The following is a 12,351-nucleotide window of genomic DNA, read 5'->3' on the forward strand; positions in this document are numbered from 1 at the left end:
AAGTAGACTCTGACATGTCAATTAGAAAACTAGAAGGCCGAAAAAGGAACATGAACTTGTTTAGACAAAATAATATTGCAGCATGAAAGGTAGAGGAGAAGAGTTTAATGGATGCATTAATATTTTATATGTCTTAGAATACAGTCTAAGAAGCTGATGGATATCATGAGACATAGACAATGGTAACTGCTTTCACTGAATAAAATGTGATGAATGGAGATGGATAATTTACCCACTTTTCCAGTGATTACAGATATTTATCTCCCCTTTCTATTTCTCATAAATTTGTAAAAATATTTTATCTTAACAAAAGTTCACATCATGCATCATTCATGTGCAAAAAGAAAAAACCAACACCCTTGCTCTCAAATTTTGCTCCCATTAAAAATCCAGACTCACTAGTAAGATGTTCGTATTAAGAGGGCACTATGTGAACAAAAAAGGATTTTACTACCTCAAAGAACTTCAGCCACTTCTCTCTGGTTGTATAAATGTCTAAACACATTAATCATATTTTACATCCAGTATAACAAGTCCAAAGTCTGTTCTGTCCATTATTTCTCAGCAGTCCTAAGATTAAGCCCTAAATACTTTCCCCTTACTGAATTTTATGACCTGCATACTATTTTGTGTGTGTGTGTGTGTGTGTGCTTAATCATTTCACATAGCACTATGTCTGGACATTTTAGCTGAGAAAAAGGGGCAGGAGAAATGTTGGTTTTCTCCATGACTACGACACAAATTCACTATTTAAAGGCTAGCATTTGAGAGAAAAATAAAATGGACAAAGATGTTCCCTTTTCAGTGGGAGGGAGTGGTCCCTCTGCTACGTGTGGCACTGGGATTCTCAGCAGCATCTCTGGGGGCTTTGAGCCACAGCCCTGCCCGGGTGCACAAGCATTTTGTGTTGTTAGTTTTCCCCTCACACAACGGTGGATCTGCCTGCCTGCCACAGGGCTGGCACAAGGACCACAAGAGGGAGGTAGTCATCATAAAATAAATGCTAGGAGCTTGCCTCTGGTATTCTACATAGAAGGAAAATTCTGCTTGAATAATTAAGGCTTCCTAGATGTGAATACAGATAAAAATAGATAAAGAACGTGGTTTTGGCATGACTTTAACACTCCAGCTCAAACAGAAAAGGCTTTTCATGGAAGTCAACCAAAGAAAAATTCACTCTGGGCACTTGTATTACAGCTCTATTTAGTGGAGCAGAATGATCATGGCTGTATTTAGTAGGTAATAATGAAGCATCATAAACAAAGTCAGGATGCAAGTCCAAGATTAAGTGGCAGCTTTAACAAGTCCAGCTTGCTGGGAGCTTTTTGAAGTGTCCCTAGCTCACTTACAAAGCCAGAAAACAACAGAAGCAACTCTGACAGCTGCGAGAGTGTCTGGTTTAGAAGAAGGTTTTATGTCTGGATGACACCAGACTGGGATTCAGCTTTCATGTACTAACTAGGTCTGCTGGTTCCTGGAGCCCTAATCATTCTGCACAAACTGTCTCACCCTAATGAGCTGCACAAATAGTAATTCTTCACAAATCAGATCCACACCATCAGCTTCATGGATAGACAAGGCTGGTTTATTGAGGTAAACAGCACAAGTCAGCAGAATCCACGCTGGGTCTCACTAGACATGTTTAATATGCAATCTAGAATCTGAAGGGAAGAAATCAAATGCTGTTTCTGCGGATGCATGGCTGGTATGAAGTATTTTCAACAACTAAAAAGCTAAAGGAGCAACCAGCAGCTAAGTTAGATGGTTAAATCTGATTTACCCTACTCTGAATGCACTGTAATCACCATGGACCCTTACACTCTTTATAAGGGAAAATTAGATAATTTTGAGTTTCCTTTCTTTTAAGAGGAAGAAAAGGTTTGGATTGCTTGTAAAATTAAATTACATAGAAAAATACCTTTCAGCCTTATAGATTTTCTTCCTTGAAGATATAACAATTATTTTTTCACTTCTGTAAATTTAGATTGGCCATTCATTAACTAATTACCACAATTATTGCAGTTCTTCTAAGTATTATTAATTAGGTGAGTGGTACATTTAGAATTTAACATCTCATTTAGGAGAGTTTTGTTTAGCATACCTAATGCTCTGAAAGCCCTGAGCATGCTCTACATGACACAGGACTTAAAGATGAGTGCAGGGGAATCTTTTGGGGATTGGAGCTATCCATGGCTGGGAGTTACACAGAACAGCAGTGCAGGAGCAAAAGAGAGAGGCAGGGAGTGTGGAGATGCATATACCAACTTCTTTCTGCAGCAAAGAACTGCAGGACTATTGGAGCCCAGCTGATGCAAAGTTATGTGTTGTTTTGCAGTGATGACTGGTTTTTATGGGCAACCCCTTAATGTGTCTACATATATGTGCTGATGCTGTGAGAGCAAGCCACCAAAGCCCTTCCTACCCTGTTAATTTATTTCCTGTAATTCCATGTAGGTAGCTATTCTGCATCTCTGTTTGATCTTGCATGGATTATATACATTAAACCAAAGTAATTTCTTCATCTGAGACTCAAGCTGTAATCTCTCTGGGCATTAAATATCTTTTATATCGCTCTTGTATGAAAGGTGAGGAGGTAGTCCTTGTTACTCAGCTGTGAGTCCAGAAGTGACTACAATCCAATTAGCAGCCAAGATAATAACAGTATCCACTAAACTAATGCTGTGCCTCTAAATTGGTTCTTTTGCCATTGTTTTGCTTAAGAAACTCTAATCCTATAAATTTCTTGATTGCCTGTAGCTCTGATTATAAAAGCAACTTTCCCCACCTACAGAGTAAGAAATAGATGGCTGAAAATCAAATGTTATTTGCATTGCAAAGGCATCTCTCTGGTCCCCACCATTTCTCTTTCTAGCATTCTCCTGTCAGGAACTACACACACACCCCTGTCAGCTGTTTCTCTTTGCATAAGAGGAAACAGAGAAGTTAATAAAACTATGTAGGTGCTCAGTTAAGGGACAAAGCTCTTCACAGAAACCTGTTGCAGGCTTCTCAATGCCTGCTCCATGTGCTGCTGCTCTTCACACTGGAGTCAAATATATCACTGCCAACCTCGGTCCTGGCCTAACCGTGACACGGGTGAGAGGCCACTGTAGTCAGGAAGGTGGTGAAGGAGGAAAGTGAGAGAAATAAAGTTAAGGAAGCAGGAACAACATACACTGTATGAAAATGAACCAGCTTTGCAACACAGGGAAACAGGTGTCTTGGAGGGGGGTGGGTGAGAACTGTGGGGTATGTGGCTTTCCCTGACATGGTGGTTGTTCTTCCCATGATGATGCCACCTTGTCACCAAGGTTAACTGGTGGGAATCCTTGACTTTCTCAAAGTAAAGAATCACTGCAATATGGGATTCGAGGTTGCTTTAGCCTGCAGATGAAGCTTTTGGCAAATAGGGGATTTAACTGGAACCAAAAGGTTAGCTGTATTTGCCAAAGAGAGAAATCCTGCTTCTTTTTGAGGATACACACACAAAACACAATGAGCTTTGTTAAAATAAATAGACAACCACTGCTCTGGAGAGGCTGGATGTGAACGAGCAACAGCAGTGTTAAGCCATTTCAAAGCAGAGTGAAAGTGATTTTCACACCTATTCTTTTCTAATTTAGGTTCATTTGAAATCCAGGCTCCCCTCTTTTACTAATTTGTTATGACAGTATTAATTAATGGTATGGCTCTGCAACAGTAAGAATGCCATTTAGACCAAGACAGGTTAGAAGGACTAAAAGATCAGAAAAAGAATTGCAAGTTGGTCAGATACAGCTGGGGGCCACCTTGATCTCCTGAACTGAGCACACCTCACTTGGAAAGCCTGGGAGTGTGTGGATGAATTTCTACCAGAGCAGACTCATTAGGGCTGGTTAGGTCAGCGCCCTCTGATGCTGCCTCCTTTATTAGAATGTGAGAACATGAGCTTCCAAAGTGGGAGAAACAATTGTCAGACTTCCATGAAAGCTTATAATTGAAGAAATTGCATTTTATTTGATGGAGAATATGAGTTCAGACCAACTATGCCAGGAAACAAGGAGTAATATTTAGTGACTAATCCAAGGTACAGTGAAGATTTGTAATTTCCATTCTCCTGATTCTCTTTATGTCTGCCATGAGTTTAGCAGATCTCCAGGCTCCTATCTTAGCTACTCCAATCAACATGGTGTGCCCGGTCTCTGACCATCAATAGTATTTATCTTGCACTTCAGTGCCTAGCACAGATCAAACATCTGGTTGAAGAAGAACTGGCAGGTTGATGGGCAAATCTTGTGACCATTTCAGGTGGTTCTTGGGTTATCTCAGCTACCTTCTCTTCATCCTATACATGGGTAAGTGCACATGTCTCCCAGCCACTATTGTACCTGTATGAGACTTACAGAAGTGGATTGATGCACTGCTGATGGCAGTAAAGAAGGCATGATCTCAATTATCTTGGTTTTAGAGTTTGAAATTAAATGTTTTTTTCTGGTGTAAATTGTAATATGCCTTTGTTTACCTTCTGTGTATAATTTTGCAGTTAGCCCAAACACATTGTGCAGCAGTCACAGGAAAGAAAGTCAGGGTCACAGAAATGTTCTTTTAAGAAAATACTGGTATTGTAAAGTGCTCAGATTTTCATGGTGTGTTTTCAGTAAGTGTTTTCATGGTGAGAGGCAGCTGAAGAAGCAAGCTGGATTGCAGATGACCCAGGGAGTTTATCTACTTCTGGCTTTGCTATTCTTGTAGCCCTTTGTTTCATGTGAATCAGAAGAGATCAAGGTGACAGGGTTTTACATCCATGCTGTGCATTTCCTGGTGATTCAGGAAGCCTCCTGTGTAGACAGCACCTCTCAGGACAAACTGGACAATACAGAATCACAGAGTCACAGAATCATTAAGGTTGGAAAAGATTTCCAAGATCCTCAAGTCCAACATTTGACTGACCACCACCATGCCAACAAAACCACGTTACTAAGTGCCATGTCCAAGTATTTCTGGAACACTTCCAGGGTTGGTGACTTCACCACCTCCCTTAGCAGCCCATTCCAATGCTTAACCACCCTGTCAGGGAAGGAATTCTTCCTGATGTCCAACTGGAACCACCCTGGAACAGCTTCAGACCATGTCCTCTTGTCCTGTCACTGGTTGCCTGGGGGAAGAGGCCAACCCCCACCTGGCTATGCCCTTCTTTAGCTAGTTCCTCTTATTGTGCCTCTTTGGGCATTTTACACAGAATCTCCCTTAGTCAGCAGAAAAGTGTCTGTCTGTCCTCTGGCACACCCAAGGGCCAGGCTGAGGAACACCAGGTCCCCTGGGAGCCCTGAGGAGCAAGGAAGAAATGCCAATGGTTTGGATGCCCAGTTCATAAGGACATCTGATTTGTTTTGAAACTTGTACGCTGTGAAATCCAAAATTTCAGGACAACTGGACTACAGGTGTTATATGACTTCTGGCTATTTCCTGTTTCCAGTCAGGCTGTAACCACAAAAAGCCAAATGGTGGCCTTCTAATGCCACTGATAACAGCAAGGCAAACAGGAGCAGAGACATGCAAAATTGGAATACTCTCTGAAAGGATAAACACAGAGAAAAACACACTTCTGGATTTTACAAAATATTCAAAATATGCTGAAATTCTTACAGCTGATCTTGTTTGCCTCTTCTCACTACCAATGAGTTAGCTGTTTGATATTCTAACAAATAAAATGAAGCACATAAAAAGAGTGAATGGTTGCATGGGACAATAGTTGCTCCTTATTCTGTGAAGAAATTAATCCCTCCTAATATTTCAAATTCTACTCCTAAACTCTTTGGGTTTCAGGGTGCTCTCCTGCTTTTAAACACTTATAGACATAAATCAAGACTTCTAAATGGGAATAGTTTTGAAAACTTGGCTTGAAGCATGTCTTTGAAAATGTGGTTCCCACAAGATCAAGGGGACAAGAAGGAGCTAAAACAACACTTGGAGCAGCTGGCTCTGACCACAGCTATTGAGAGCTGAACTCTCCCCTGTATGGTTACACCACCTCAGCTGACCAAAGACCAGATGGGCTGACTGAGGCAGTGAGCAAAGGCAGTCAGTTGATGAGGTACTGCATAACACACTGAGAACAGGAAAAGATGCTTCTGGATTTAATGCTTAAGCTGAAGTCAGTGGAAATAAATCTGTCGGTTTCTGTGGAATTTGAATTATGATTTAGCGAGTAACACAAACTCAGGTTTTGTGTCACAGCTGCTGTATCTGTTGATGAGAGCAGGTTGTAAGGAGGTCAGCAGAAATCAGTGTTAAGGCTTATCTCTCAATTAATGTGCTGAATGCTGGCATTAAAAGTAATCTTTCAGTTGGACAATACATAACCACTCAAGAAATACTGATGGAGAAAGTTCAGTGACACCTTTTCACTGACATTTACACTTCCAGAACAGTGAAGAGAAGGAGATAAGGAGGGCAGCAGTCCACAGAAAGGAGAAAAGGCCATAAAAAAGGGAACATACACTGGAGAATATGTCACTTAATGAACAGTTGGAGACTGAAGTAAAATGTGATATTCAGGCAGAAGGTGACTGTGAAGACAAGAAACCAGGGAATATTTCAGAAAGCTCAGAAACTGAGGCAATGATCCTTGTGGCATTGTTTCAGAACATGACAAACCAGAGGTCAAAAAATACATGGTATTTACCTGCTGACACACCCAGCAAAGTTCACTGGGGGCAGCAAAGCAACCACCAGAATGGGATTACTTATAGCCAGAATTCATTTGGGTAGGAAACACTAGAGGTATCTCATTTAAAACTGTGTGTACTTTGAAGGAGCACTGGAAAGGTGAAACTGTCGTGTTGGCTAAGGTTTCCAAAATGCCTGTAAAGCACTCTGTTAGAAGATCACTGTTATTATTGAACTATGTTATTATCCCACTGGTTCATAGAGTTTGCAGCCTGGAATTAAAAGAAAAGTGGAGGATTATGGTGTATTTTAGAATTTTTCACATTTAACATGTTTTCTTTTTGGAAACATAGAAAGGAAACTTCTGGGTCACCAACTATAATTCCTGGGTCCTGCAGGCAGTCATGTTACCTAGAGGATTAATCTCCTATCAAACTCCTTGAACATATAATGGCCATTTTTACTAATGTTAATGAGAATTGCTACTCATAATTTGCATTTACACACTAGTTAAGGATCTTGAAGTGTTCTTTTATATAATATGCTCATTTTTATTACAGGCATATTGAATTTAAATGACTTGCCTAGGGTCTCACAGCAAGCCAACAGCAGAATGACTCTTAGTGCTCCTAGTGCTTTGCACTAAATCCTGGACATTAACAGCTCCCTTCATAAAGGGAGCTTTGTAGCTGTAGATCACCTCCTGGTGCTGATGAATCAAACCTTTTCGGGTAGTGCAAACAAATCCATAAATTACTTGAACCCATGTAATGCTTCCCAGTGTCTGCAAATCCTGACTTCCTGAGAACTTTGAAAATTGACACAAGTCTGAGTAATGCTTAGATAGCCTTTGGTGTATGACCAACTACAAAATTTTCATGTGCTAAGTATGTACCTCAGATCTATATTTTCTATGTGAATACAGCAGTAATCTCTACATTTATTCCAGGAAAGTTTCAGAACTTTCAGTATACCTTGGGCTGTTGGAGGCATAGGTGAAAACAAAAAACAAAACAAAAACACCCAAGCCCTGAAATCAAACCAACTAAATAAAAAAATAAACCCCAACAGTAGGACTGTATTAAACAAAATTTCTTAACTTTTCCAGTGGCAGAATTTCTCTGACACAGGCATATTCCTCATCAGTGATGTCTCCTCTGAATAGCACGGTCCTCATCAAAAATTAACTCAAAAAGGAGGAAATGGAGCATCCCTTTATATATGGGCTCCTCTCTGTTAAGAAAAACGCAGTACCACAGAATTACCTGAGTTTCCTGCATGTGTCACTATTATTGTCTCTAGCAAAGTGAAATGTTGGTGTTTCCCCTTATATTTTGCCCTCTCCTCTATGCCTCCCATGGAATGAGCTTCAAATTGTACCCAATGATTTCAGGATACTATTTCCAAGCTTTTGCCTGTGGGTCTTTGTCCTAGGTTACAATATAAAGATATATTCTATTCCCATCCTCAAGAGCTGTTGAAACCAGGAGGAGCATTGTTTTCCCTTATCTCCTGTTAATGGGCCCATCAACGTCTTGCCCCATGACTCAGAGATAGCTCCCTCCAGGAGCCATTTCTGTTTAGTGGGCAATCAAGGACCCACCACATGACTCATTAGAATGATATGAGCTCTGCCCAGGGGGGAGGAGCTGAGCATCCCACCTGGATATAATCTGGGTTTTGAGATAGAGCAGTCAGACTTTCCACTGGATTTCCAGAGGAACTGCCATCTTTTCCACTGGATCTTCAGAGGAAGACTACACCCTTTCTACAGGACCACTGCTCCAACACAACTGCATTTGCCACTCCAGGAGGACTGCAGCAACCAATCCAACTGGACTGCTACCAACACCCAGATCAGCAGGGTGTCAGGTTGTATTCTGACTTTGTCAGTGTTTTTTTTTTTTTTTTTAATTATTGCATGTGTTTTGGCTTTCCTTTTCCCTTTTCCTAATAAATTGTATTTCTGACTTGGAGTCTCTCACTGGTTTTGCTTTCAAACCAGAACAGTCTTTCTATGGGAAAGGGTTGTTTTGTGGCACGACACTTGCTGTAACATGAGAGGAACCATCGGGGAGACCAACAACAGCTACAGCAATACCAAAGCCACCCATCAAAAGAGTTCCTCCAACGTGGTGGCAGCTACCCAGGAGCTCTCACCTGTGGCAAATGGTGACATTTACTCCTGCTGGGAATGTGGCTGGGCAGACGGATGTTAAAGAGGGCCTGCAAGGCCGCCTGCGCCGCTTGCCCCTTGGCCAGCTTCTTGCTGCGTCCTGAGCCTTCAAACGTTCTCCCGTCCACTCTCACAGCCATCACGAAGCTCTTGATGTGCTGCTTCTCCACGGTCTCTGAGAGGCAGACGTAGCGCAGGCCGGAGCGCAGCTCGTTGAGCAGCACCACCGGGTTCTTCTCGCTCTCGGCCTTGGCCGCGCGGTGCTTGCCCGGCTTGGCAGGGCCCACCAGGTCCAGCGTGTGGCACAGCAGGCGCCCGCGCCGGTAGGCGGTGGAGAGCAGCTCGTTGTTGACGGGGTTGTAGACCGAGAAGTCCTGGCTGTGTGTGGAGGGTTCGAACTCCTTGAACAGAGTGTCTGGGAAGTCGGCCTGGTCGGAAGTGAAGTCCGTGGATGGGCTGATGCAGTTTCCCATGGCAAGGTGGGCTTGGCAGGCGTTGGGGAATTGAACGAATGACTTCAGAGCTAGCTCTGCGGCACGCATTTTGGCTTTCTTTTTTGTGGGGCCTGTGCCTTCAAATGTAAGTCCATTTACTTCCACAGCAACAGCAAAGACTGGAGCATGCACCGGACCTGTCTGGGACACCATTTTATATTGTAATCCTGGTTTGAGTTCGTGTAGCTGAACCAGAGCGTTCTTTGGTGTCACTGACCATGAAACTTTCTTCCAGATAAGCTGAAGTTTGCAGAAATGGCCATTATTGCCTTCCTCTAAGGGTCTTTTCCTCTTACTGCTAGTTGTTCCCCCTCTTGCCCTATCAGTAGATGCTATTGGATGATCCTCCAGGTTGCCAATGTTTCGATTTTCCTTTACTTCTGCACTGCTGGTACCTGTCAGTAAAAAAAGGAAACGACTCGCATTACAATTGTCATCATCGTAGATGACATTATGCCTAGGGCTGTCAGAATAGCCAAAAAAGAAAAAAAAAGAAATAGTTGCTAAGCCCTTTTTAGGAGCTTTCCCTAAATATCTGTGTAATGGTTGGTTTATTATTTCTAGCACAGTTTTTTCGCATGTTCTGAATGTTTACTTGTCCCTAAAGGTCTGCTTCTATTAGTCATTAGCCTTCTGTTTTAAGAAAAGATTACATCATTCAAAGATGAAGCATAATGGATGCCATGTGACTTAAATGAACTGCTTGATAATTGCTAGTAAAATGTAAATAGTTTGCAAAATTCCCTTAGGAAGACAATTGTTCTATAATCCATGTGGGTGAATGCTTATGAACACATTATTAGAAATCAGAAATGATTCACAAACAGAAAAATGGGCCAATGCATTGAAAAATCTATTTGCAATGAATACATTGACTGTCTCTGCTCACACCATAGCCTCTTGCATTGTAAACCTAATGAATCCAGACTAGGAAATGATCTGACAGACCTTCATAGCATTTGAAACAATTATTTGGTCTGGACTCAAATCCCAGTTTAGTAAATGAGTGCCTTTCTGTCAAACTCAATTGCAGATACTCTTAGTTTCTGCATCAGCAACAACTAATATTGCAAAAGTTGTAGATAAATCCCAATGAGACCAGGAGAAGCCAGAACATCATGATGGGACCAATTACTGATGTAAAGGATGATCTGTGTCAAAGAAAAGCAATAGGAGAGAGAGAGTGACTGCCAGGAGTGCCAGGAAGGGAATGAAATGCCAGTGGGGAGCTGTGGAAGGGGGAGCACTGTTGTTGAGCCAATGAATCCCCCCTGCCCTGGCCCGTGCCTGTGCAATGTGCTGCAAGGCTGTGAGTGCTCTGTGACACAGCAGAGGCATGGCTGAGCATGGAGAGTCTTCCCACTGATGTCCTGAATGAGACACAAGATGTGCTGCTGGCTAAATAACCATCCTATAAAATTTCTTTAAGTTCTGATGAGTTTGTTTAAATGTCTTGCATGTCTAACACATCCTCCAGTCCTCCTGTGCATTTCTTGGGACAGAGATAAATGGAGGAAGAAAATATGGGTATAACCAACCTACAAGGAAACCCATCCCAGGAGCGATGCACCTGATCCCTTTCCAAGCAGAGCACTGTGCAGCTGCCTGCTTTACTCCAGACAATGCTGGGCATGGAGCCTTTCCCAGGTTTTGGTTTGTTATTGCAGACACTATCATGCCACCTGCACAGGCTGTGTCAGTCCCACGCTCAGAGAAGGTCCCTGTGGTCCTTAGGGGACAGAGAATGGTTCTCCCACTTTCTGTAAGGGCATGGCCACATTCGGTTTTCTCTCTACTCTGATAATATAAGTTGGTAAGGATGTAAGGGGTGAGCTGCTGTCTAAGCTTTGAGACACTCCTGCTGGACCACTGTGTCTGTGCTGTATCCCAGTGTTAGGCTGGGCCAACAGATGCACAGGAGCCTGTGGAGATCACGTGGAACCAGCCATCATGATTAAAAACTTCTTTTATATCCTGAAATGTTACACTTGTATTTAATATCAAAAGACTTTTTCCCATCAGAGCACTAAGTCTACACTCAGGCAAGTTGTTCCAGAGAAAGAGGGCCAGTGCTTAGACAGGAGTAATGATCATGGCACAAATGCCATGTGTGGGGGCCCATTTGCAGAACTGAGTCTTTAGGCTCCTTCTCCTGAAAACCCTGCTCACACACTGAGCTTCCAGCCTGGGTCTGTGTCTCACCAGAGTTATCACCAAAGAACTGTCTTCTGCAGTGCTTTGCTGAGGCAGAACATGACAAATTAAGGTTTTAGTGGCTAGTTAATTTTTACTTTCTGAAGCTAAGGGGACAGAATGAAGACAACTGAGGAAGGAAAGTACAGCAAAAGACCTACATAATAGAAAAAAAAAAGTTTCATCATAGGGAATTCAGCTGTGTAAAATATGACATCTTTAAACCAACCTCTCTGGAAATAAGACACTTAAAATATCATGATAACTAAGGCACATAGATAATGTGCTGTTTTCTCATCGAGTTCACAACTCTATTTATAGAGACTCTGCACTGAAGAGAAAGGGAATATCAGCTTCAGCTTCCTCTATCCAGTTTGGCAGTGTTTCTGGCCATTTTCTGTCATGACCCTTTCTCATGTTTTCATCCCACTCAGAAGATATCTCTTTAGTTGTGTGTATTTTGTAATGTAAAGGCAAAATATTTTGACGCAGACATATTATTTTAGCAGGAAACAGGTTTGGTTCTGCATTTCACACCTCCTCTCTCATCTTAACCTAATAGGTTTTTACAGAGCCAATTATGGTACATAATGATACTGTAGTCAAGAAGCATGAAAAGAAAGATAGCTCCTGCTTCACACAATATTCAGCTTTGAAAAGAATTTGTATTGATTATGCACCACTGAATAGGAAAACTCAAGAAGTTATTTGTGTTTATCATTCATATTGTCTTATTCCATCTGGTTTTTCTTTCATGGTCAGAGAACTGCAGATTTGTGAACATGAATATGTGACCTTAATGTCTTACCTTAACCACCCTCAATAAAACAAAGATAAACT

At 41.9% G+C, this 12,351-nt stretch overlaps 1 protein-coding gene across 1 annotated transcript in view; it reads right to left on the reverse strand.

Moving 5' to 3' along the window:
- The window catches only part of ADARB2 (adenosine deaminase RNA specific B2 (inactive)), a 306,178-nt gene that overhangs the window by 91,227 nt on the left and 202,600 nt on the right, over window positions 1–12,351 (reverse strand). The window contains exon 3 of the mRNA XM_054642603.2: window positions 8,809–9,713. Within this exon, the coding sequence (XP_054498578.1) occupies window positions 8,809–9,713 (905 nt within the window). The remainder of the gene's footprint in view (window positions 1–8,808; window positions 9,714–12,351) is intronic.

The sequence above is a fragment of the Agelaius phoeniceus genome, chromosome 1 (assembly GCF_051311805.1).
Source record: "Agelaius phoeniceus isolate bAgePho1 chromosome 1, bAgePho1.hap1, whole genome shotgun sequence".
Classification (NCBI taxonomy): Eukaryota; Metazoa; Chordata; class Aves; order Passeriformes; family Icteridae; genus Agelaius; species Agelaius phoeniceus.